Genomic DNA, 27,037 nt, shown 5'->3' with positions numbered 1-27,037 from the left:
CAGAGTACAATAATTATTTATGTCAATTAGTATAACTTTTATGATATGATTATGATTGGAAGAAATAAGTTTTAAAAATCTGATTTATTGATTTATAAATGTCTACAATCAAAATTTCTCCCTAATTCCTCTGTAGACTGTTCTATTTGAGTTCCGGTTGCGCAGTAACCTTGCGCGCTACGGTTTGACCCCACGTGCAAGAGGAAAGATTTCGTGAGGAGTCGCGAACAATTTTTCTGCACGAACAAAACACATTTTCTTCGTAAAATCTCAAGACACCGCTTTTTAAACACATCCAGAAACAATGGTGAAGCTAGAGAAGGTGAGTTTGGTTTGATTTTTGTTGTTGAAGTAAGTGGGGGGATCGTTGCCGTCGGAAGATCGCTGCGGGCTGCATGTGCGAGCTCGCCGCCTATCCCCACGCTATGATTCCTCCATACCACGAGGCCGTCCGGGGGTGCGGTACGGGGATCGTAGAATTCGGCAAAAAACACCGGGAAATTGACCAGGAGAGTCAGACCTCACTAAGTTTAACGTTCCCCCTCGGCCGACCAAACCCTTTTGTGGCAAAATCTCCTCACAAATAATTTTATTCGCCAACTTCTGAATGTAGCAAGCGTAGTCAGCCTGGAAGAGACTCGCCCCACGCCACCACACCACGTGGTCGCGGAGGTCTGGAGAAATTTTTCAACTTTCACAGTTTTAAAAAGCTTGTAACTCTTTAAATGTTACATGAAAGTAAGAAATAACAACGTTCAGTTGTTCTGCACAACTGGATATTTGTTAGTCTGTATGTTCTTAGCTTATTTTTGCACGCCGTTTTCTTATCCTAGTTTGATCAAGCCAGGGGATTTAAAAATGCTCACCGATTGGAATTTTTTTTCACTTCATAGTATAATCATACAGTTTTATCCTCCTTGTAAAGTGATCACTGTTAAAAAAAATTGCAATACACTGTAGATGGAATTGAAGGAAGGAAAGTCATATTTCTACGCGAGTTGATTGTAGCTCGGTATGACAAAAAGACTCGCGCCTGTTCCCATCTGGCTGACCTTATAATTTGTTAATAATTTGTTATAATTTGTATTATTTGTACATTTCAGTTGCTATTATTTTCTGTATTGTTTTAATGTGGACTCCAGGAAGACTAGTGTATTTCACTAATGGAGATCTAAATAAACCAAACCAAACCAAACCTTACAACATGCTGTAGGCTTTCCTGAGGGATTTTTTTTGCTTTTTAAAGTGCCTTACCCAAGGGCACAAGATTTGATGGCACAGCAAGGTTCGAACCCGGGACCTCTTAGGCCTGAGCCCAACGCGCTGCCGATTACGCCATGCAGTCTTACCTAGTACACCTTTGTCGTGTCCATTCCCCCCAAGTAGCCTGCAACTCTACCAATTATTCTCATGGAGCAGAAATAAATTAGCCTGGCCGATATAAGAGGGTCTGCATTGGGGGGGGGGGGGCTCCGACAACGATTTATGCTGAATTCAAAAGAACCCCCTACGTATTACGCTAAATCAAGGAAGGCAATTAGGCTAGATTCGGTCGCCTCGCAACAAATTACATAGATAAGATGGTTTTCCGTACAAGTTACGGGAAATAAAATGGGCTGCCTACGCCTTACGGAAAAGAGCATGCATCATCATCATCATGATGAAGTGCATGCAGACCCTCATATAACTTTGATGATGTTCGGGAGGACCGTCTTTGGCACTGTTTGATCTGGAATCCTATCCAAATTCATCATGGCTTGGCTCTGTATGTAGCGAAGGCTCTCTATGGAGCAAATGAACCCCTGTCGCCATGGTAATCCTCTACACCCAGTAGGGGTTTCATGTGGTAGGACTTTTCAGTTTTCTCCAGTGGGAGTTAAATTGGCCGCCACAAAATATCCCAAACATTTACCATCACCCTGAAAAGCTACCGAACAGTCACTGTTTTCTGCTGTTAAATTTTTAGCTCATCTAATACTACTAATGCCTGTTAATGTATTATTCTATTTATTTTTTTGTCTAATATAGAAGAGTCCTAAGGCTGCGGCACCAAAGGCCAAAGGTCAGGCCAAGAAGGGGAAGGCCAGGCCTGTGAAAGTAGTAGAGGAGGAGGAGTCAGAGGAGAGCAGTGAGGAGGAGGAGGAGGAGATGGAGGTCCAGGTATAAATTTGTAAATTTTGAAAGAATCAAACATCAGTGAATATTAATAAACTTGTTAATGAAGTTGTTTTGTCCTTAAATTAGCTTCGATCTAACTTTAGATTCCAGCATCGGTGGCTCAAGTCAAGGCTTGTTTCCTTTACAGACGACAAAGGCACAGCCTGCCAAAGGCAAGGTTGTAGCTGAGGCGAGCGATGAGGAGGAGGAAGAGGACAGTGATGATGATGAGGAAGATGATGATGATGATGAAGAAGAAGAAGACAGTGATGAAGAAGAGGTATGCTTAATGATGACATCATCATGTCATTTTTTTTCTCATTGTAGCTACAGCGCCACCAGGCGATGTTGATGTAGAGGACCTTGAGTGAGTCAACAGAACTAGTGTTCTTGGTCCCACCAGTTCTGGCCCAGAACACCATCATCTTATCATTTGAAAACATTGTGTTTGTTAGGAGGATGACAGTGAGGAAAGCGAGGTAGAAGGTCAGAACGGGAAGACAACAGCAGCTAAGGGAAAGGAGGAGGAGGAAGACAGTGATGATGAGGATGATGAGGATGATGATGACAGTGAGGAGGAGGAAGATGAAGGTACGTCCTTTTATCGTGGATTTATATACAACTATAGGCTTCTAAAATATTATTTTTATGGGCTACTGTATACTATGTATATACACTTGTAACAAATCTAGAATGAATGGCAAAGTGTTTTATTTCTGTCTTCAAATTTAGTTAAATGTTTATCATTAAACCTTTGCCTAGAAAAGGCTATGAAAGAAATGTCCTACTGTCAATATCTCTGTGTTTGTGATTGGTGAAGTACAGCACTGTTTCCTTGATGTTGAAACAATATATTGATTGATTGATTCTGTTACTTAGCATGTTTCCATTAATTTCAATTGTTATGTATTATTTTTCTAATTCAGATGAGGAAGAGGCCCCAAAAGCTGCCACCAAACGTAAGGCAGAGACCAAGGCAGCTGTCCCAGCAAAGAAGGCTAAAGCAGAAGGTGGGTTTTAACCCTTACTTTGTCTAATCGTTTTATGGGGTTGGATTTGTGTCATTTGAATATTAGATAACTTTGCATTACTGTTACTAGTATTATATAGTAAATTCACATTTGTAGAGCACAATTTTTTTGCGAATCAGACACACACAGGGTTTTGTCTTAAGAGAGGAAAAAGGGCACTGTTCCCCCATGCCAATGTACAAAGAAAGAAGGTCCTTTGACAAGCATAGAATTCAGGATTCAGGACCAGGGAAGCTACTTGCTTACATGTCTGACAGTAATTTACCCCTCAGGAAGCCTCAGAATGCCATATCTTAACATGAAAATTCCACCATGGAAAGGGGGGAACCATCTTTGATTTTAACAATTCTTTTTTACTTCTGTTCAGAAGAAGATGAAGAGGACAGTGATGATGATGATGACGATGATGATGATGATGAGGAGGAAAGTGATGATGAAGAGGAAGATGAAGATGAAGATGAGGACAGTGATGAGGAGGAGGATGAGGAGGAAGATGAGGAGGAGGAAACTCCTCAGCTTGGCAAGAGGAAGGCCAAGGGTGCTGTGAAGGAGGAGTCCCCAGCCAAGAAGGCAAAAGTTGAAGGTACAAGATGGTTCATCAAGTCTTGTCTTATTTAGAGTATCATGAAATCTTGTGGAACTTAAAGTTGTACACATTACTATATGTTGATAGACACACACACACAAACATTCATCCACACACAAACATTTATCCGCACACATACAAATGTAGTATACGCATACACACACACATACACATAAACATTCATCAACACACACAAAAACATTCATCAACACACACACACACAAACATTCATCCACACACATACAAATGTAGTATACACATCCACACACATACAAATGCATTACACACACAAATACTCGCACACATACACATGCATGCACACACACATACACACACACATACGTACACACACACACACAGACATGCCCAACACGAAACACTACTCCCTTTTGGGTGAATAACAGATGATGACAATGAGTGGAGAAGAATCTTAAACTTTGATCTCTTGTTGAACTATATGACTGAGCTTTCTGTTTGCCCTCCCACTAGGTGAACAGTCTACCCTGTTTGTCGGAAACCTGACTGAGAAAGTCACAGAAGAAAAACTGCGCAAGTTCTTCAAGAAGAAGGGTCTGGAGGTCTTGGATCTTCGTTACCTCACAAAGTCTTCAGGTGTAAGGTAAGTCATCTTCAGAAGGGCAAGAAGGAATTTTTTTTCCAAACTTTAATTTTAAAAGCTATTGTAGACATCACAAAGATCAAGAAATCTTATTGCTTTCTTGGTTCTAGCCAGGAATTTCTTTCAGAGGAAGAGGAGGGGGGGTCTTGGCCCTTTCTCTGTGAGGATATTGTGAGAATGTAGGATAAAACTGCCATTACCATTGCACTAATTTAGATCCTGGCCAGAACCCGAAGTTAAACGTATTTAGCTTCATCTTGTTTCAAGTCTCCTCTAACAGTTGCTCGTTCCTCCCCCACAGTTTGGCGTACGTGGACGTACCGGCCGCTGAGGAAGCCACTGCGCTGGAATTGAACGGAGCAACAGTCGCAGGGACGGAACTGAAGGTTGAGAAGGCAAAGAGCAAGAAACAGGAACCTAAAAGCCCAAAGAGCCCGGGTCAAAATCAGAGCTTTGGGAGCGACGGTGAGACCTCTATCTTGAAATTATGTTTAACTTACAAGTTAAACATAATAAGAAATCCTGAGGAATTGCTATGTAAAACTGTAAATAGATCCCTGATAAAATAATGAATTGAAGCGATAAAAGGTTCTTGATTTGTTAACAGTAACTTAATTTTAGTGACTCTCGCAGTCACTAGTCAACCACTAAAATTTCATCATTGCTATTCTTCTGCCCCCCTCCCTCTTGCCTCAACACCATTAGAATTAGAAGCAGTGAACTACTCCCTTTCGTCATTGATTTTAGTGGTTAGTGGGAAAGAAGTAGTTCCCTGCAGTTAATTCTAACAGTGTCAAGGCAAGAGGGAGGGGGGCAGAAGAGTAGCAATGTTGACATTTTAGTGGTTGACTAGTGACTGTGAAAGTCGCAAGAATTAAGTTACTTATATCAAGAATGCTTTGTCACTTCAATTCATTAATTTATCAGGTGTCCATTTTGGAAATCTAGCCATCTTTTTGTCATCCTCTAGTATTGAATTTCTGGAGTCTGCAGAGGGTGTCATCCTTAAAATTTCCTTGCAGTGGCCTCAATCTGTTGATTTCGTCATTTGGTGCCATGAAGCAAACCTTACGTATGTTTCTCCTTTTTTAGGTGACAGAGATGCGCGGACCCTCTTCCTAAGGAATCTGTCATATGACTCCACAAAGGAGAGCATCATGGAAGTGTTCACCGACGCAGTGGACGTCCGTATCCCGATATTCAAGGACAGTGGCAGACCGAAGGGGTAAGTTGTTTGTTAGTTATAAGTCCTAAGAATGCCGTGTTACCAGTTACGGTCCTGAAAGCGTAACATTTGGGGCAGTAGATAGGTAATGAACCCAGATTCTATTCTTTTTTCTTTTTTTTTCCACATGAACCTGGCATTACAGTGTTGTGACAAACACACAAAAATAACGACTGAAAAATTTTCTCTCCTACAGGATTGCGTTTGTGGAGTTTGAGAGCGAGGCTAAAGTGGAGGAGGTGAAGTCTTCCATGGACGGAGTGGACGTTGATGGACCGGAGTGTTGGGATGGATTATGTCGCTTCCAAGGCACAGTTCACTGGAAGGCTCAAGGGCAAGAGTCCAGGAGGGGGATTTGGGGCACCAGGTAGCAAAACTGTTTGTTAGAACATTTGAAAATTGGCCTCCATTGCTTTCCTCATTGAAGTTATAAGGAAGGAGATCAGGGAATGAAACAATATGTTGATTTGCATATGATAGATTGGGTTTGGGTTTGAACGGTAAAAGATCTTCCGATGCATGGGTTTGCAAAAAAAAGTGTAGGTACATAATGTATTTTAAACATGGCATCCTTGATAAGCATTTATAAGATATGGCTCAACCTCTCGTCCTGTAAGGGGTGAAATGATGTCTATGTATAAGAGCTTGGTTTTGACAGTTATTACCTTGTTTTTATTGTGACATGTACCTTATCTCTCATCAATTCAAATAGTGACATGTCTCCAGGGCCTGACTGAAAGTAATGACTACTGGACACTGACACTAAACAAAACATGAAGAACTTCTATCTTCATTGGATGCAATGTTGTAGAAAAACGAGTCACGGTGCAATATGTCCTGTTCCCATCCAGCCACCCCCAGTAAGACCCTGGTGGTGAAGAACCTGTCCTACGACACCACGTCCGAGAGTCTGAAGGAAGCGTTCGAGGGGAGCAAGGACGCACGGGTCATCATGAAGCCGGGGACTGACCGCTCAAGAGGGTGGGTTTCACAAGCTCTTAGAAACAACAGGTCTATAACAAAGTTCTCTGTACATAACCAGAGTTCCTACCTAAACAATGTTTAAGTGACACCTTCTTCAGGGAAATGCTAACAGGGTCTACTTTTCGCTGCAGCTAGGTGTCATTGCTGCAGTGTAAAAAAAGCGGTTCCAAACATGACTCAGCTTATATAGATTAGACGCACATCTACATATATAGATGTGTATGATTGTTTCCATTGTTACATATATGTGATTCTTACCGTGTGACCTGTACTTAGCCCAAAACATTTAGGCAAAAACGTGCAATAAAGGTCTTCAATATATATATCCTCTCTCATGACTGCAGTAGATCTAACGATCCATACAGCCTCTTTAATACAACAAGGGCGTCTGTTGTCTTCTTTTGAAGCGGTCTCCAAGCTTCCATCTGTTATGCTCTGGTTTTGTACCTAGAACTTTGATTTATGATGAAAGTACTCATGAAAGTATCAATAACACTTGTCACTTTCGATATGGCAAATAATTTTTCAAACAGTGTGTTAAAATTTTGTGCATGATAATTCTATCTATATCAGTAGAAATAGAGAAGTACAACTGGTCATTTATATGTTGCACAGTGTCACTGATGGACTGTTCTAACGGTTTTAGGTTCGGTTATGTTGACTTTGAGTCAGAGGATGCAGCCAAAGAAGCAATGGACAGCATGAACCAGTCTGAACTGGATGGCAGGACCATCAACGTGGAGTTCGGCATGAGTCGCAGCGGCGGTGGAGGCGGCGGCGGAGGTTTCGGATCTCCAGCGCAGGCCAGCAAGACACTGATCGCAAAGAATCTGTCGTACGACACAGGAGAGGACGACCTTCAGCAGGCGTTCGAGGGATGCATCAGCGCTCGTGTCATCACAGACAGGGAGACGGGCAGATCTAAAGGGTAAAGAAAGAAGGATGTTCTCACGACATTCAGATTTTTTCTGTGATCATAGTCCTTTTGTTCTCAGATTGTAGGTTTTAGTTTTGTTGTTTCTCATGTACGTCTTTATTTTGTATGTTTGCCATGATTTTTGTTCTATAAAGATTATGTTTTTGATCATCAATATAAAGAATGATTTTTTTAAAAAGAAAGAAGGATGTTACCATGATGGGATAAATAACTCAAGCAGAGCTGCTATTACATTTGACAGAAAGAAACTTATTATCTAATGGCAATAGGTCCAGGCTTTCCAAGTTTTTGGCTATCACTTTTGCCTTACTCAGGAGAACTGACCCCTTTCTTTGGTCATGTGATCTCAGCCTGACACTGTAGGATTTGCACTCTATATTGCTTACCCAGTTTGGACTTCGAACGTTTATCAATTTTTACTTAAAATATTTTGCACGCAAAAAAAGTCTTACTAAGATGCAAAATTCACAGCTTTAACAATACTGTAAGAAGAAGTTCAGTATTAATCCACTGGACATTTGTTTTTCCAGGTTTGGCTACATTGACTTTGATTCTGAGGACGCAGCGAAGGAAGCCCTGAAGAACATGGATGGGCAGGATGTCGGCGGGCGTGGCATCCGGCTGGACTTCGCCCTCCCTCGGGGAGAGGGTGGTGGACGAGGTATGGAACTGGGATGATGCACGCCCTAACGATGAACTGTTAACGATGTGTGAGTTGGGTGTCAGGTGCCCATGGCCTGGTACAAGCATGGTACGCAGTGCCCTCCATCGAGATGTGATCGTACGGAATGGCACGGAACGGTCGGGCTGTCAGGTGCCCTTGACCTGACCTTGTTACGGTGGGCAGTCAGGTGCCCTTGACCGGTACGGTGGGCTGTCAGGTGCCCTTGACCTGACCTTGGTACGGTGCGGTGGGCTGTCAGGTGCCCTTGACCTGACCTTGGTACGGTGCGTTGGGCTGTCAGGTGCCCTTGACCTGACCATGGTACGGTGCGGTGGGCTGTCAGGTGCCCTTGACCTGACCTTGGTACGGTGCGGTGGGCTGTCAGGTGCCCTTGACCTGACCTTGGTACGGTGCGTTGGGCTGTCAGGTGCCCCTGACCTGACCTTGGTACAGTGCGGTGGGCTGTCAGGTGCCCCTGACCTGACATTGAACCAGTCCGATGGTTCGTTGGTGCGATAGAGTGGCATGTGCCATAGACAGCGATATGGTATGGCATCGGCATGTCAGGTGCCCCTGGCCTGGCCATGTATGCGTTCCGTTGTAGAAGGGTTCGATATCGTTGTCAGGTGCCCCTGGCCTGTACGTGTTCCGTTGTAGAAGGGTTCGATATCGTTGTCAGGTGCCCCTGGCCTGGCTACTCCTGACCTGTACAGCAGCCAGGTGTGGTATGAAACTGCAGTACGGCTATCATGGTAGTCCAACAGCAGTACACCAACAGTGGTACACCCTCCCAACTGCGGTGGTACACCAGCCCTGGTACGCTAACCGTGGTACACCTGCGGTGGTAGTCCCACCTCCCAGAGTGTCTGCTATACTGGGCAGTACACGAGGTGAGATGACTCACACCTTCTTGTAACCAACAGACACACATGAACTACTGGACAATGTTGACTGCATATATCAGTTCTAGTCAGTGTGTCTGGTAGTTCATGTATGTCTCTCTGAGTTATGTGTAGTGGTGGTCATGTAAGTGTGGAATATTTCCTGGTAAAAGTTATGGATGGGTTAAGGCGGTGGTGCAACTAATTAAGTACAAGGAATGTTGAGCAACTTAAGCAACTCAAAACATATAAACATAGTTTGCACTTGGTCCGATAGCTATTTTATTCTGGTGAATCAAAGATTAGGTATCACACCTTACAGCCTCTCAAGAGGAACTCCAGAAACAAGTGTTCTATTTCTTAGGTCTTGAGCGGATTGGTAATTTTTTTTTAAATACGTTTTTGAATACTTGATCAATTTGAATCTGAAGTATGATGAAGACTGATGATGAATGTGAATTACTCAATAAACCATAACTCCTGCTACTAACTCCTTCTGGGTCGAGTACCCCTGAAAACATTCTACCTAGAAAGCTCATGTACTTTCCAGGCTCAGCATTCTTTGCACAGTATTTTGTAAGGTGTAAAACATCCAAAGTGTGTTAAAGGTGACAGCCTTTCTGTCCACCATCACAGGTTTTAATTAACATGTTTTGTCTCGACAGGTGGATTTGGGCGTGGAGGAGGCAGAGGGGGCCGCGGTGGTTTTGGCGGTGGTGGTGGTAAGTTTCCTTGTTCTTTTCCTAAATAAGGCCAATTTTATTATCTGGATGACTTTCACACCTGCATCAATTTTTGTCAGCTCCCCCAAAAAAGCTTTCTAACATACTGTAAGTCATACAAAGCAGCTTTGAAATGGGCCCTAAATTGACAAACATTGGAAAACATACCACTCTCTTAGAATGCCAAAAAGGTAAATTCCAAAGTCAAGGAACCAGATGTATAGTATTATGTGTAGCTTGACAAAGAGCTACCAGGAAAACATTTTACATTGTTGGCAAAAATGTTGCCTTTCAAGTTCATACTGTGTTTGTTTCTATCTACATGGAGGCCGTTCTTGCTACAATTGTGGGGAAGACGGCCACATTTCCAGGGAGTGCCCCAGCGGTGGTGGCGGAGGTTCGCAAAATCCATCCATTGTTCTAGCCAACCTGAAATTCTTTTCCTTCTCCTGGATTTTGAATGGAAGTCCTCTCAGAGGCGTGATGATCCAAAGGGGTCCATGGCCAAAACTGTTTTAATGTATCACACAATTCAGCCAAATAAATCATTCTCATTTTCTCTCATTTGTGTTGTCCTCTAGGCGGTTTCCGAGGCGGCCGTGGCCGTGGAGGTGGAGGAGGTTTCCGTGGAGGTCGGGGTGGCCGAGGTGGGGGTCGCGGCGGGGGAAGAGGTGAGAAATCTGTGGTCTCAATGTCAATGTTTTAAATGTGAAAGAGTTTCTATGTAATTGCCAGCATGTTTGGATGAGGTGTGTTTTGAGATTGATTTACTATTATTCAGGATGTCCATGTGATACAAATAGAACCCCATCATGTGATATGGCAAGTTATCACTCGATTCGGTACACCCGTATTGAACATTATCACGGCCCAGGTATGACAAACAACAGAACTAACTGAGAACACTTTTCTCTCAAACAGGTGGCTTCCAGAAGAGGGAGGGCATCAAAGCGTTCGAGGGGAAGAAGAAGACGTTTGACGACTAAATCAAAAGACAACGGAAATTTAACAATATTTTGTTCCTGTGCAAACCTGTTCCAGTGTAGAACTGAACTCTTGGCAAACTGTATTCATAAACTGAAATTTATTGACTGAAATTATGATATTTCTGTGATTTCCTTGACTTGGAGGGACTTTGCTGGTGCCTACAATATGTGCGTACATACTGCAACTAAAGAAGTGTCTGTATATTCAATACGTCTGTACAATATGGTAAGAGTGGATGAGAGTATATACTTCTTCACAACTGAAAGTCCATCCAAAATGACGGACACATTTTGGTTGAATTCACGATGAAATGTGAAATTCATAATAAGGTTATCAAGACAGTTGTTGATTAATTAATGCCACTAGGTTTTTTGTGCTAATATCTAAGTAATGTTAATGTCAAAATTCTCAAAGAACTTATTGAGACCCAGATATATCTGCTTAGTTGTATTGATATTGATGATATACAAATGTACATGTAGTGTCCAAAGGATATCCAGAATGAAATACTTGTGTACAATAAGTTCTATGGACATTATGAAAGTCTTATTGTTTTGAGTTTTACTGATAGTATCAGTAAGTTTAGGGTTAAGGTTCCTTGTTTTTATGTTCAACTGTTTAGTACAGTAAAGTCACTGTAATTAATGTACAAGTTGTTTCTTTTTTCATCTAAAAAGTGAGTAATTGTCATGTATTTTGGAAAGAAATATGAAATAAAATAGTTAACCAGAGAGTACTGGTTGTTTACATTATTTGTTTGGTATGAAAGATGAAGAAACAGCAACTACATTGTTTTCCTTTCGAGAAGGTAAACACTTGTCCTATAACCACCAATATCCAACATAGGAAAGAAGCAGACACCCTGTGGTGTTTGATTACATCATGTAGCAAGTGGCAGTACAGAGCTGGAGGGGCTGGTCACCATATACTGTAAATGCATTAAAATTTGCGGGGATTTAATTTCCCGGTAGCGGGAAAAAGGACTTTTCGCGGTGGATTTAAGTTCACGGTAACACCATGGACTACAGTCAAATACCATAATAGAAAAATGTTCGCGGTGGTTTTAAGTTCGCGGTGAAGTAGTCATCGCGAACATTTATCCACCGCGAACATTTCTGCATTTACAGTATATGAATTTGAGTAGGAAACAGAACAGCATCAGTTATTTGTTTGGATGTGTGGCTATCAGAGAGACTCTGTAACCACGAAATCTTATTTGTTGTTGTAACACTTAATCTTTAGCATTTGCACATATACTCTTATCAAATGTTAATGATAAACTTGGATGTTCTGTATACCAAAGATTATGTGAAAATAAAAGGATAGATTGAATCCTTGACACCACGCCCATACCAGCAGAATGATACAGAGTTAAACACAAAAATTGAAATTTGGGCAGGTTTTTTTCGTGACCCACTGACGAAAGTAGCCTAGGTGCTCGTGATACCATATGAAAGGAAATCACACACGCTTTCTATTGATGTATAACACATTAAAATTGATACAGAAACAACAGAAATATGATCAGCCAAAGTTAGTATTCCAAAGTTTTAGTGCCGAATTTAGATTAACACCCTCGAAAATTTTGAAGTTTCATGTCACAATCCAAAAGGTATTGTGTAATACAAAACATCTGTCCGTACTTAGCCTTCTAATCACAGAGTAAACAAGAAATCTTTTTAAAAAAGCTGTGCCTTGCCGCGTATTTTATGTTATTTTGGTAAGTTAGACTAGATTCTACGCTTAAAAATCCCGAGTTCCACATGTCGCCCCCCTCCCCCTCATTATCATAATTTATGTCAGATGAATTATTGGCACATTAAACAGGTTTTGTAAAACTTTTTGACCCACAATGAATATGCATTATTTTTTATTACAAACTAAGTTCCTTCTGATGCAATTTGTGATATATATTTATATGAACATGGTGAGTTAAAGCGTAGATTTATTACGCTGGACCACATACAGTAACATGCGTCTAGAAGAGCGTTTTAATACTCGTCTGGAATGTACCATTGTCTAACTAAGCCATGAAACTCGGCAAGGAAAGAAGGGCCTTTGGAAGGGGCTTTGGAAGGGCTGGGTTAAAAGGTCCGTCCATTGATCCATGGAAAAAAGCTGGCGTAAAGCCTTGCCTGGCGGCAAGGCAAAAACCGAAGTGCTAGTGTGCAACGGTCATCGTGACTAGCCAAAACTAGAATGCAAGGAACCGTCCAGGGAGGTAGAAAGAGATCAACGTTATTCATATGAAGAGAACAGCCATGAAGTCGTCGACATTCGAGGTAGGTAAACATAATTATACTACTGATAAAATTAATGAAAGACATAAAGTACTTAACGTTATTTGTATTAAGTCGTTTTTTTTTTTTTTTAATTTGAATCTAACCCACGGGCTTTTATCGGTAGTTACCCATTTGAACTATAGTACAAGTCTCGCAGGTTACGTTCGCGCACGGCGGCGCCACAAACTCGGGTTCGAATTCATGAGCACACTAACATTTTAGACAGTAACGGAACTTTGATGCTATCATTTACCATACATATAGAATACAACACGGTGTATTCCGTATCAGCCCGACCGCGGGTAGGATAGCCCGGAGGGAGGGCTTGGACCGTTGTCATGGTTACCCGAGAAAACCCAAGTTTTGATGCGAAATGCGCCAGAAGTTGAATAAATGTGGTGCCCTTGAATAAAAAGTGTTAAACAACAATGTTCCAACGTCCGAATCAGGTATTCGAATTTTTGACGGCGCCGCACTAGGCGTGCGCTGAGTATGTTCAAATTATTCGATTGAAGCCTATGTGATAAAACTTCGAAGCCTGACATTGTGCATGTGGCACATAAAGAATACAACACGGTGTATTCTGTATACACCTTCGGCCGTCGTGCGATCCGACCCGCGGTCGGGCTGGGACCTCGGGTGATGCGGAATACACCGTGTTGTATTCTATATTTATCGCGGCCCAGGTATGACATAAGGCTTTTTTATGTCATTCCTGGGTCGCGAATACGTTCGATACAGGTGTTCTGGACCGGGTGATACTTTTCTGCTCCAAGTTGTATCGCACGGGCTTCCTAGAAATAAATCGAACTATTTCAAACGGGTCGAGTGCGGCACGGTTGCGAATACCGAATTCGAATACCGGATTCGGACGTTAGAATTCCGTTGTTATCTTTTTTTTTTCGAGGACACAACATTTTCTCAACTTCTGGTGCATTTCGCATCGAAACATATATTTCTCAGGTTGATATGTCCAAGGTCCTTGGTATGACATAAACAAAATACAACACGGTGTATTCCGCAACACCCTCGGTCCGGCGTCCAAGCCCTCCCACGGGTCGGATCACCCTCCGGCCGTCGGGCGATCCTTTCTGCGGTCGGGCTTGTACCTCGGGTGATACGGAATACACCGTGTTGTATTTGTTAGCCGGTCCGAAACACCTGTATCGAACCTCCTCATCGAACGTTATCGCAGCCCAGGTACATAAAAACCAGGTTTATGCGTCGCTGTGTTCTTGTCCGACTTGTGGAAGTTTTGGGCGTCTTGCTTGCGTGACAACGGTTCTGCGGATGCATGATTGCGGGTAGCCTGATTTAATCGCGCTTCTCAGGCCTGTCGTACATTGCCGCGCCGCGGGGAAGAGGCGCGCTAGGCTACAAGCTCCGGACCGCGGACGGCGTCGGGCGTGGCGTAACTGGTAGAGCGTTCGGCTCGGAATCTATAGATTCTGAGTTCGATCCCCGCCATGCCCCCAACGTTGTGTCCCTTAAAAGGCACTTTACACGACCTTCCTTGCGTTTTTCGGTGTCAGAGATTTCGCAATGCGGCCAGTACTTCCTGATATTAGTTTGCGGTAGCGGTAACGCGTGTCGACTCCCTTGATTACCCAGATCGTACGTTCTATGTGCGTTGGGAATGTTTTTAATGGCGCCACCGGAACTTGTGGAAAACGAATCCTCACGATTTTTTTTGTTGTTGCCCAGTATACAGAACGAATCTTGACCTTCATTGCCATATTAGTCATTATCCTAGGAAAATTCTTTTCTTTTTCGTGTAGCAGCCTGTAAGCTACAATCGCAGTCTTAAGTCATCACCCTACCAAGTGCCGCGATAGGCGGTGTTTCAAAAAGAAGCTAGCGGTTGCGCCTAAACAGAGCGCCTATAGTCAAGAATAACTCGAGAATGGTGTATCCGATTGATTTGTGGTTTGCACCCATCGATTCCTTACTAAGCAAGCTTTCGAATGATACCAAGTTTGTCGGGCCGGAACTTGAACTGTAAACTACAATAAAGAATGCCCTCAAATTAGCAAGTTTTTCGGGGTGAAAATTTTATCATATTGATGGTTTTTACCAAACAGAACATTCTGCTGAAAAAGTCAACTGAGTCTGTATGTCGGCGACAGGACACCCTTTTCTATTGGAGACATTGAGTTGTTTGAAAAACGATGTTTTGAGAGGCGCCAGTGATAGCCAAACCATCATTAAAAATATTCCGATTATGGAAATGACTTTCAAATCTGCATAATTTATGCTTGGTTATGTACACCTTTAAATAACTTACACAGGTCACAATGTTAACAATCCAATCATTTACAACATGTACTTAGATAAATTAGGACACTTTCACATTAATGATGCAAATTAGGGACTTATTTGCATAATTGGTATCTGCTTATTTTCCACCTGCCACAAATTACATATGTTACTAGTACATGTTTTTCAGTCCTATAATGGAAAATACTGGAAATATAGATTTTCCTCATTAAGGATGTTAATTAAGTCCAAATTTGCATAATTCGCACTTCATTGTGTACATCTCTACCAAACATACCTTTATGCTAAATATCATGGAAATCCATTGTTCCCATGTTCCGTTATGCTCATTGGAAGATTTTGACAAATCGACCCTGCAGTTCCAGAGCAAGCCGCGAGGGGGCCCAAACCTATATATATCAGACTATAGTATACTGTAAATGCAGAAATGTTCGCGGTTGATTAATGTTCGTGGTTTTCGCGGTGACCACTTCACCGCGAACTTAAAACCACCGCGAACATTTTTCTATTATGGTATTAGACTGCAGTCTATGGTGTTACCGCGAACTTAAATCCACCGCGAAAAGTCCTTTTTCCCGCTACCGCGAAATTAAATCACCGCGAACTTAAATGCATTTACAGTATTCAGGTCAAAAGATACAAAAAATCGAAGTTCTGCTGCAGTACCAAGGTCACACACCAGGGGGCCCCAAATCGACCTTGACCTTTGTCATCCAAACACCTACCCACATATCACATATCAAATATCATTACAATTCATCCAGAGTTTCTAAAGTTATGCCGACCACAAATATGCGGACACACACACAGACAGACAGACAGACACACACACACACACATTCACACACACACACACAATACAGCCAAATCGGCATTAAAAAACTCCGAACCGAGACCCTATCACAGGCAATCAGGGCAACATTTGACCTTTGAACTCCACAAGATACTGGTAGGTCAGCCATTTTTTATTTGAATTGGTGCCATATTCTGCGGTAAAAAGGTCATTATTTTGCCGATAAACTACATAATGTTTGGTTTATATTTGTAGGGAATACATCATCCACCAAATATATGACTTCAGCGATGTTTAACCCGGTAAATGCGTGGTAATGGGTAGGAATGTGTGTTAGACTTAGAGCACATGTTGTTGCTTTTGCACATGCTGTTGCTTTTGCACACGGCTCTGCTTTCGTTTTCCACACGGCTCCAAAATTGATCTTTCTCCAAAGTGGGGACCGTCTCAATACCGGAAAACACATGGAGGGGGATGAAATCTACTGAAATACAGCATGTTTTGATGAGCAAACATTGCAGGTTGCTATATTTTGGCACAGAGTCATCCATATATGGCTCTTGAAAGAAGAAATTTCTACATACCTGACAGTGCACTGGTAAACCCACTTCATTTTATATTGAGGCCCTGTGCAGTGAGAATTAACGTTAAGTCATGTGTCACCAACCTCCTTGGTGTCACCGACTATTCCCCACTGTCAGTCATGGACAGGAATGTCAGTCCACTTCGCTCTATCATTTTTCTCACATCATTCATCAAAACACTTTTTGATTTGTTAATTGCACTTGTTGATTCGTTATGATGTTTGCATCTGTGGCTTGCTTTTTAGGCTTGAACGTGTACCTTAGCACACACACAGTGTTTTATTTCTTTGTTCTGTTCAAGCCGATGCTATCAACATGTCGATAGATCTTTTAGTTTTAGTGCATCGCATCGCTCTTCGAGACTCATGTAAAAATGTTGGGAATTCTTTCACATAACAATGCTACAATTACAAGTACGGCACTTACTCATAAAGGATACATTTGCCGGCCCATTTGCCAAGGAATGGGGCTAAAAACTACAGTGTGATGGAGTCCATGGATTTGGTTTCTATATATATGGTAATAATCCGCTGTGCCTCTTTGTAAGAATTTCTCCAAAGCGCAGTGATTATAATGCTTTGCTACTGATCTTGATACTGCCTCTGACGCCTCCGCTGACGCGTCTGTCTTTTTTCTGGTCCATTACGCTCCTTCTAACAGTGGGTCTGCCTAAACACCACAAACGACTCTAATAAGCAGTGTATATGGGGCAACGACCTTGTGTACGATCTGGAGACATTGTTTAAACATTTATGAATTTTAAAAAACGCAGCAAGTCCTACGTATTCACCAGTTATTTCGAGTTAGTCCAGTTTCAAGATTATTTAGCAATTCTTGGCCACCATGCTCGCTTGCATTTGAGGCTCGAAAACACTTCGTTAGTATACAAGTTTTATAAGTTGACAATGATAGAATTGCGGTATACTATGATCTATGAACCAACATCTTCCATAGTTTTATCGCCCTGTCGTCTGTGTAGCCGAGGCAGACTCCTACCATGGGCGAACCAACATGGCGGCCAAGAATTGCTTCGATCTTGAAACCAGCGTACTAACGTGAAATAACTCAACAATACATAGCAGTTGTTGCTTTTTTTTTAAATTCATAAATGTATAAAGTCCCCAGTGTGTCACACAAGGACGTTGCCCCATATACACTATTAGAGTCATTTGTGGTTGTTTGCGGTCGTTTGTGGTGTTAAGGCAGACCGTCTAACAGTTGCTCATCCTTCCTCCACAGTTTGGTGTTTGTGGACATACCGGCCACTGAGGAAGCTGCTGTGTCAACACTAGTACTGGAACTGAAAGGGACAGAGCTGAAGGTTGAGAAGGCAGAGACATGGAGCAGGAAAGGAGCCCTGGTCAAAACTTTGGGAATGACAGTGAGACCTCTATATTTCTTTAACCCTCTCAACACGTCATACAATTTTTTCCTGTATACCATATACGACATATAATTTCAGTCTATACAGGTGTCAATTAGTACTTTTTGTGTATTATTATTACAGCTGTTATGTAAGGAGTAGACTAGGAAAACTATATATTGCTGGAAAGCTCACAGAATGGCCTTTCCAAAACAAGCAAAATAAATATCATACCATCAATCTGAGGACAGCAATCGTCATGGAAACCACTCAAAAACACATTTGCAACACTCCCAAAAAAAGTTTCACAAAAGAAAACATTTGGCTAGGGGCTGAGTTTTTTGTGTCATTTATCATAAAACTATGTAGAAATACTCAACCATACATACACAATGCTGGTATGCTGTTAGAATGACCAAAAACTAAAAATCAAAGCATGATTTCAAATAAGTTCTGTGTTGATAAACAAATGTTCACCCCAATAAACAGTTGTGCCCCCCTCCCCACACCTGTAGTTGTACTATTAAAATAATGAATATGCCTTGTGCTAAATGGCAAATTATTTTTCTGGATGTTCTCCACATATCAGGGAGTCAAATAAATCCACTTACTATGACTTGGGTAGAGAAACAGGTATCAGAGTAATAAAATGTCAATTTGGACCAGTGACCTATCTGACCTGACCTGGACCTCCTTATGCCCCAAGAAAAACAACAAGGAAGCATGCATGTAGAACTCATTAGACACGGTGATATCAGCTCATTTGATCTCAACAAAAACAGCTGGGTGTTTGCCTTGCTGACTCCCTCAAGGATTTCCCTGTTAGCACTCCTGTAAGCCTCCAATAAGATTATCCACCAAACTGTCTCCATTTCTGCTAAATTTACTAAATAAACCTGTAGAAAACTGAAGCCAAAACACACGCTGGAGGCCTCAGAAACAGGGCTCAAATGCTACATCCCTTCTGGTTGGTCAAAGATGCAAGCATCCTGATTGGCAGACTCTGCCAAATTTCTCATTTCACAGTAGTCAGTTTGAATTTCCTGCCGGAATTAAACCTGAAGCCACGATGGTGGCTTCTTGCGTCCTATGGGAAAGCCATGATAGTGGCTTCTCGTGCTGAGAGGGTTAACAATGTGAAATACACTATGCCGCCATATTTTCTATCATGTTAGACTAGTATACTGATGTAAGTAGTTTGTAGTTGTTAGTTATACGTAATTTGCCATACATTGTACCTGTTACAATCGTTGTGCAATAAACTTGACTTGACTGACTTGACCTGACTATAAACTTGAAACTATGCAATAAGTTCTTTACAGATTGCTGTGTAATGCCATAAATCCATATGATATTGTTGTCATTGATTTTAATGGTTGTTGGAAAAGGAGTAGCTCACTGCATTGAATTTAAAACGGTGTTGAGGCAAGAGGGAGAGGGTCAGCAATGGTGATAGGATGAGCTGACATCCTGTGTAATTGTATGAGAGGCACCCCCACTCCCAGAATGGTTCGGTCTGTGTCACAGGACCTTACTTGGACTCACTGAGAAACCGTGCAGCAGTGAATTTGCTCTGCACAGTTTTCATAATTTTCACCCGCCCTCCCAACCCAGTATTCTGGTTCCTCCTTTTTTAGGTACCAGAGATGCACGGAGCCTCTTTCTGAAGAACCTGTCATACGATTCCACAGTAGAGAGCGTCATGGAGGTGTTTACCGACGCGGTGGACGTTCGTATCCCGGTATATAAGGACAGTGGCAGGTCAAAGGGGTAAGCGTTGTGACTTACATGTAACGCTAGTTCACCTTTATCTGTGGGGTGACCTTTATCCGTTGTCTTTAAAAACAGCACATTGATGAGTATTAAGTCTGCTAACAGTGGTTTCAAATTTGCAATATTTTCATAATGTTCTGATTTGAAACCACCGTCCGTCAACTTCATATCCCTAAATTCGTTTTTTTCTTACAAACAACGAATATAAGTTACCCTCGGATAAAGGTGAACTGGCGTTACAATGTAAATCCTGGGGAAATCCTTCTCCCAGTATCTAAAGGACAGCGACAGACAGAAGGGTTAAGTTTTGTGACTTACATGTAAAGAATAAGCCTGAGAAAAGCAATGTTGTGTTTTCGGTTAGTCCTAAAAAAAAGTATGGTTCGGGTAGATAGGTAATTTACCTGGATTCTCTTTTTTTTTCTTGTTTTTTTTCTCTAGATTTTCATCATAGTCATCCAACAATTACAGCTTAAAAATGTAAAAATGCATCAGGACACTGATTTTTTTAACATTATATTGTAATCACTCAGAATGATATACTGTACAGTTGAAAGTGAAATATTGTACAACGCTTGCTACACATTCTTACAGCAACTTTTGCTATTCAATGCTCTATCTATTGTGAAATACAAGAAGCCAGTGTTTAAATTTCATTACTGACATACATGTATGTCAGATTAAAGACTTAATGTCCAGGAATAATGGCTTGTATTAATTCGGACATCACTACGTGAGTCGCGATTCAAGGCGTTTCAGATGTGTTTATGGAAGATTTTTTGCGCTTTTCTTCTGGGCGGACCGATTCTCACGGCCCTTCTATGAGATTCAGTCCAGCCGTGAGAATCGGTCCGCCCTCACAGTCTTCCAAATGGAGTAACCTATGTGATGACTGCCAGCAATGCCTGACGTCTCAGATAGAGATTGTGGTGGCAAACACACAAAACTTCTTTCCCTGGTAGGATTGCGTATTTGGAGTTTGAGAGCGAGGCTAAAGTCGAGGAGGTGAAGTCTACGATGGACGGAGTGGAGGTTGACGGGCGGAGTGTGGTCATGGACTATGTCGGCGCCAAGGCACAGTTCACTGGGAGACCTCAACAGGGTTCAGGAAGGGGACCAGGTAGGGAAGCTGTTTCCGTTTGTTAGAAATTTTGTTTACTCACTATTCAAATCTCAATTACACTTATCATTGAAGTGAGAAGGCCAGGTTCGGAAAAAATGTTTTAATTTGTATATCATATAGAACTTTATTGCACGACAATTGTACATGGTACAAAGTATGGCAACAACTATAACATAAAGTACAAAATAGAGGTATAGGATAAAGCTTAACATCATAGTTAACATAACAATAAGGGCTAATATGCATAATTCATTCATATAGTATCATAATGAAGTAGGCTAATCATTAGCTTCAGTATTCTTTCTAATAGCAAAGCAGTCCTTGATATATTTGCCTATATTATTTGGTTTTCAATGGTAAGAGAGCTTTCAACTGCTATGGAAAAAAGTAGTACTTAATGTATTTTAAGCATGTATGATATATAGCCCAACCTAGAGTTCTGTAGGACTGGAAGTATCTACGCATAACGGCTAGTTAGGTGATTTTCTTTCTCCAAGCACCTTCATTCTGTTTTGAGGCTTGTATTTGGTCTACAAGATAGGTAAATATGATTATACATTTTTGAAAAGCTGAGATCATGCAAACTACAAATAAAGCAAAGACAATATTATTCCAGTTCTTATATATGAATTTCCAGCAATGATACATGGAAATGCTCACACCAGAAAGTCAACATATAACATCTGAGTCAACATGTTTTCAGGCTCTGGCTGGAAAGTAATGACTACTGGATACTCAAGACTTAGACAAGATGTGAAGAAAGAAATTTTGTCTTGGTTGGATGCGGCACTGATTATAAGTGTAGACACGTGAGTTATGATGCAGTATGTCTTGTTCTCATCCAGGCACTCCCAGTAAGACCCTGGTTGTGAGGAACCTGTCCTGGGACACCACGTCCGAGGGTCTAATGCAAGCGTTCGAGGGGAGCCTGGACGCACGGGTCATCATGAAGCCTGGAACTGACCGCTCCAGGGGGTGGGTTTCCTAATAACAATAGCTTGATGACAAAGTTCTATGTGTATAACCACATAATTGTTTTTTTTTTCCCCTATGTCACTTTCTCCGGGGCAAAACTGGCTGTTAGAACGCTTTCTCCACGTTGCCATTTTCAATAGATCTACATTCAGTCCTTTCTGTCGTCTCGTCTCATCCCTGGTCACTACATACGAACACTTAAAGTATTAGTAACACTTGTCACTTTCGATATAGCAAGTCCTTTTTCAACTAGTGTTACAATTTTGCTGTTTGCACATGATAATTCTGCTGACTAAAGCAGCCAGCTGTTCTGAAGCAATAGAAAAATACAACTGGTCATTTATATGTTGCACAGTGTCACTGATGGACTGTTCTAACTGTTTTAGGTTCGGTTATGTTGACTTTGAGTCGGAGGAGGCAGCCAAAGAAGCGATGGACGACATGAACCAGTCTGAACTGGACGGGAGGACCATCAACGTGGAGTTCGGCACGGGTCGCAGAGGTGGCGGCGGTGGTGGTGGCGGTGGTTATGGATCCCATTTGCAGGCCAGCAAGACGCTGATTGTAAAGAATCTGTCATACGACACGGGCGAGGATGATCTCTTGGAGGCGTTCGAGGGTTGCATCGACGCTCGTGTCGTCACAGACAGGGAGTCACGCAGATCTAAAGGGTAAGAAAAGAACCAGGAAGGATGTTAACATGATGTAATCATTCACCCCCTGGAGGCTTTTGAGGGTTGCGTCGATGCTCATGTCGTCAAAGACAGGGAGACAGGGAGTCAGGCAGATCTAAAGGGTAAGAAAAGAACCAGGGAGAATGTTAGCATGATGGGATCATTCACACACACACACCAGAGATGGTGTTACATCGGACGAAAAGAGGCTGTTATTACCTAAAGGCAATTCAATCTACGCAACTGGATAAAACGTACAGAGATGTACTTTTTTTTACCGGTGCAATGGCCGAGAGGGTAGAGAGTTTGCCTTGCATTCGGTAGGTCGTGAATTCGATCCCCGGCCGAGTCATACCAAAGACTTTAAAAAGGGTACATGCTGCTTTCTCTGCTTCGCACTAAGCATTTGGGAAAGAGTAGTTAAACACGCATCACTACCAGCAGAACAGCCCCCAGGCCCTGCTGTAGTGACTTACACAAATGTGTGGCCCTAGGGCTACAGAAATGGAGAAGGGCGCCCCCCCTACGCATTAGCTCAGATGTACGGGCAACTGTAACTTATCATAGATTTACTTCTGGACATTTCTTTCTTTCAGGTTTGGCTATATTGACTTTGATTCTGAGGACGCAGCGAAGGAAGCCCTGAAGAACATGGACGGGATGGAACTTGATGGGCGTGGCATCCGGCTGGACTTTGCCACCCCTCGGGGAGAGGGTGGCGGACGAGGTATGGAACTGGGATGATTATGTGATGTTCTCATGACCAATGTGTGAGATTTGTGCTGTCCACTAGGTGGTTTCAGAGGCGGTCGTCTGTACCTCAGTCTGTTATGTGATGTTCTTATGACCTGCCTACCTGCCTATGTGCTTAGGCCAGTTCTTATGACCAATGTGTGTGATTTGTGCTGTCCACTAGGCGGTTCCAGAGGGGGTCGCCTGTACCTCAGTCTGTTATGTGATGTTCTCATGACCAATGTTTGTGATTTGTGCTGTCCACTAGGCGGTTTCAGAGGCGGTTGTCTGTTCCTCAGTCTTTTATTGATGTTCTCTTGACCAATGTGTGAGATTTGTGCTGTCCACTAGTCGGTTTCAGATGTGGTCGTCTGTACCTCAGTCTTTTATGTGATGTTCTCATGACCAATGTGTGAGATTTGTGCTGTCCACTAGGCGGTTTCAGAGGCGGTCGTCTGTACCTCAGTCTTTTATGTGATGTTCTCGTGACCAATGTTTGTGATTTGTGCTGTCCACTAGGCGGTTTCAGAGGTGGTCTGTACCTTAGTCTGTTATGTGATGTTTTCATGACCAATGCCTATGTGCTTAGGCCAGTTCTTATGACCAATGTGTGTGATTTGTGCTGTCCATTAGGCGGTTTCAGAGGCGATCGTCTGTACCTCAGTCTGTTAAATGTGATGTTCTCATGACCAATGTGTGAGATTTATGCTGTCCACTAGGCGGTTTCAGAGGCGGTCGTCTGTACCTCAGTCGTTTATGTGATGTTCTCATGACCAATGTTTGTGATTTGTGCTGTCCACTATGCGGTTTCAGAGGCGGTTGTCTGTACCTCAGTCTGTTAAATGTGATGTTCTCATGACCAATGTGTGTGATTTGTACTGTCCACTAGGCGGTTTCAGAGGCAGCCGTGGCCGTGGAGGAGGTTTCCGTGGAGGTCGGGGTGGCCGAGGTGGGGGTCGCAGAGGTGAGAAATATGTGGTCTCAATGTCAATGTTTTTAATGTAAATGGAGGGTATCTTATAGTATGTATATTTCCAGCATGTGTGGATGACATGTGTTTTGAGCTGTACTCCCCCTACAGTATGATATGTCAAGGATGATGTCTTGTGTAGGTGTCTGCTTAGGCTTAGTAGCCGCACTGTGTGCCGGAACTGTACTGTAAAAATCAATATTTGGTACAGGTCCAAATTACTGTATCATGAAGCACTGGTACTGTAGCCTGGGTACCATCCGATTTCTACGGGGGCTCCTTACACTCGCTACTCGCTATTTTTTTAGGGTAGCGAGTGTACGGAGCCCCGGTAAAAATTGCATGGTACCCAGGCTACTGGTATTGTACTGATATAGAATGAAAATAAAAATAGAATACAACATCTACGTACCACCCGAGGTACCAGCCCGACAGCGGGTAGGATCGCCCAATGACTATTGCTTGATCTGACCCGCTTGGAAGGGTGGTACCACTGCATACCCATGCAAGATTAAATACATGTTTCAATGCAAAATGTGCTTAAAGTGGAGAAACGACAGCAATCCAAAGTCCAAATCCGGTATTCGAATTCTCAACCCGTAGCACTCGGCACAGAGTTTGAGTTTAAGTTTATTATGATCCACATTTAGCCTCCTCAGAAGCTATTCTTCCTGTGGTCATGAGAGTGCGTTTGATTTATTCGATGGAAGCCCCTGTGATACAAATAGATTCCATGTGATGCGGCAAGTTATTACCAAGTCATTTTTTTGCCTCGTGTAAACCGGCCCTAACTGAGCACATTTTTTCCTCATGCAGGTGGCTTCAATTAGAGGGAAGGCATCAAGGTCTTCGAGGGGAAGAAGAAAACGTTTGATGACTACAGGACAAAGGAAATTTAGTGATATTTTGTTCGCATGCAAACTTGTTCCAATGTGGAATTATTGAATATACCATCCAGGTTTGGACAAGTTTTCTAAAATTCACGTCTTGTCCTATCGGGCAAGCACATAAAACATTTACTTCCCCAAACCAATTTTTCACTTGCCCAAAATTAAAATGTCAGTTTTATAAGAATTACACATTTTTGCCTCCAGCAATGGAGTTTTCACTATTTCCTCTGTAAGTCCATCCACGATGTCAGACACATTTTGAATGAAATCACATTGAAATTTTAAATTCTTGATGAGGTTATCAGGACTGTTGTTAAGATGAGGGTTGTCGATTGATTCATGCCACTGTAGTCAAACTTGTCCTGAGCAACGGCTCAAGAGACTGAGCAAAGATGGTTATGCTGAGGACAGTTGGTTGCTCCCGACAAATTTGTTGGTTTGCCAAAAAGACATGAATGATTTAATTTACATTTGCATGATGTCCACCTTTAAGTTAGTTCCCTGGAAACTTATCTACAAGAAATGTACACAGTTTTTAATCTCCATGCTCTCATGTAAACAAATTTCAAGAAACCATTGTTTTGCCTGTGCTGATATCTAAGTAATGTTAGTGTCAAAATTCACAGAACTTAGTGAGGCCCAGGTACATCTGCTTGGTTGTATCAATATAAACTATGTAGTGTCCAAACATTTTCCAGAACGAAGTACTTTTGTACAATACGTTCTATGGACATTATAAAGTCATATCGCTTTGAGTTTTACTGATATTATCAGTAAGTTTGGGGTCAAGGTTCCTTGTACAAGGTTTGTTTTTTTCTTTCTAGATACTAGTAGTGAATAATCGATATGTATTTTGGAAAGAAATACAAAATAAAGTGCTTTTACGTACTATATAATTTCCATGCAAGTTTTTGGTATGACCCATTTTCCTATATGCTCAGAGCGTAGCAGATTCAGCTCTGCACAGGAGAATGGTACACTGTATGACCCGACCGGGCTTTGAACCATTGTCCTTGGAATGCTGATTTTAGGTAAATGTATCTCTTCATACACATTTGAACCTCCAATTATAAAGAGAAATCGCAACGAGGACAACAACTGCTTGACGATATCCAATTACCACGTCTTAACGCGCGATCATAACGAAGACGTGGACCACAATACCGGAGTGCGTAGGGATGAATGCTGAAATTATTACATCCATAATAAAAACAGCTACCGCGAAAAAAAACGTGCATCATTGTCCAAGTCTGTGCTGAGGACCTGCCAAACTACATACGAATGCGACAATGGGAACACACAGATACAGATGCGAACGCGCGTTACATTGACATATATAGTCCATACATGGCTAGATAACACATGCAGCAACACCTAATTGAACCCCCACAAAAGTCGGCTTAGAGATCCGGCGGGGGTAAAGTCCACACTTTCCTCTCTAGAGCCCTGGGGGAACTTATTAAACGCACGAGCAGTTGCAGAACAGTAATCCGCCCAACATAGCATCAAAACGCCGCTCTTTGCCCCTTCTCACGCCCCACTGAAGTGACAATTTGTTGTCGATTGAGCATACCGCACCTGTCAGTCGGGAAAACATGTTTGAGTAAGGGGCGGGCTCTGTAACCAAAATAGTTTTGGGGAGTAGGTACGTTTGTGGCGCCGTCAAAATGGCCGGATTTATAAGTCTCCAAGCAGACCCTACAGTGCCTTAGAAATAGTATCAAAGCTGGCAAGGGACTTAGTATAGCAGCACTCCGGTGCCCGTTTGACTCCCTTTGACCGGCTATCTCCCTTTGGCCGGCTATACT

The 27,037-nt window shown here is 42.3% G+C and overlaps 1 protein-coding gene across 1 annotated transcript; it reads left to right on the top strand.

The window, feature by feature from the left end:
- The first annotated feature begins 192 nt into the window (after window positions 1–192).
- LOC118430073 (nucleolin-like) lies at window positions 193–26,125 on the top strand. Its single transcript, XM_035840782.1, is given in 26 exon segments — window positions 193–322; window positions 2,029–2,160; window positions 2,306–2,437; window positions 2,613–2,748; window positions 3,084–3,167; window positions 3,556–3,771; window positions 4,264–4,393; window positions 4,695–4,858; window positions 5,486–5,618; window positions 5,815–5,919; window positions 5,921–5,985; window positions 6,470–6,599; window positions 7,249–7,530; window positions 8,070–8,215; window positions 8,830–9,093; window positions 9,750–9,806; window positions 10,388–10,477; window positions 10,728–10,790; window positions 18,060–18,110; window positions 19,730–19,862; window positions 20,828–20,985; window positions 21,834–21,963; window positions 22,350–22,634; window positions 23,234–23,364; window positions 24,259–24,333; window positions 25,156–26,125. Coding segments are annotated over 26 exon segments (3,324 nt in total). The 5' UTR covers window positions 193–304; the 3' UTR covers window positions 25,170–26,125.
- The last annotated feature ends 912 nt before the right edge of the window (window positions 26,126–27,037 follow it).

This window comes from Branchiostoma floridae, chromosome 14 (genome assembly GCF_000003815.2).
Source record: "Branchiostoma floridae strain S238N-H82 chromosome 14, Bfl_VNyyK, whole genome shotgun sequence".
In the NCBI taxonomy this organism is placed as follows: domain Eukaryota; kingdom Metazoa; phylum Chordata; class Leptocardii; order Amphioxiformes; family Branchiostomatidae; genus Branchiostoma; species Branchiostoma floridae.
The sequence above is the reverse complement of the archived record's forward strand: the minus strand, read 5'-3'. Positions and strand labels throughout refer to the sequence as shown.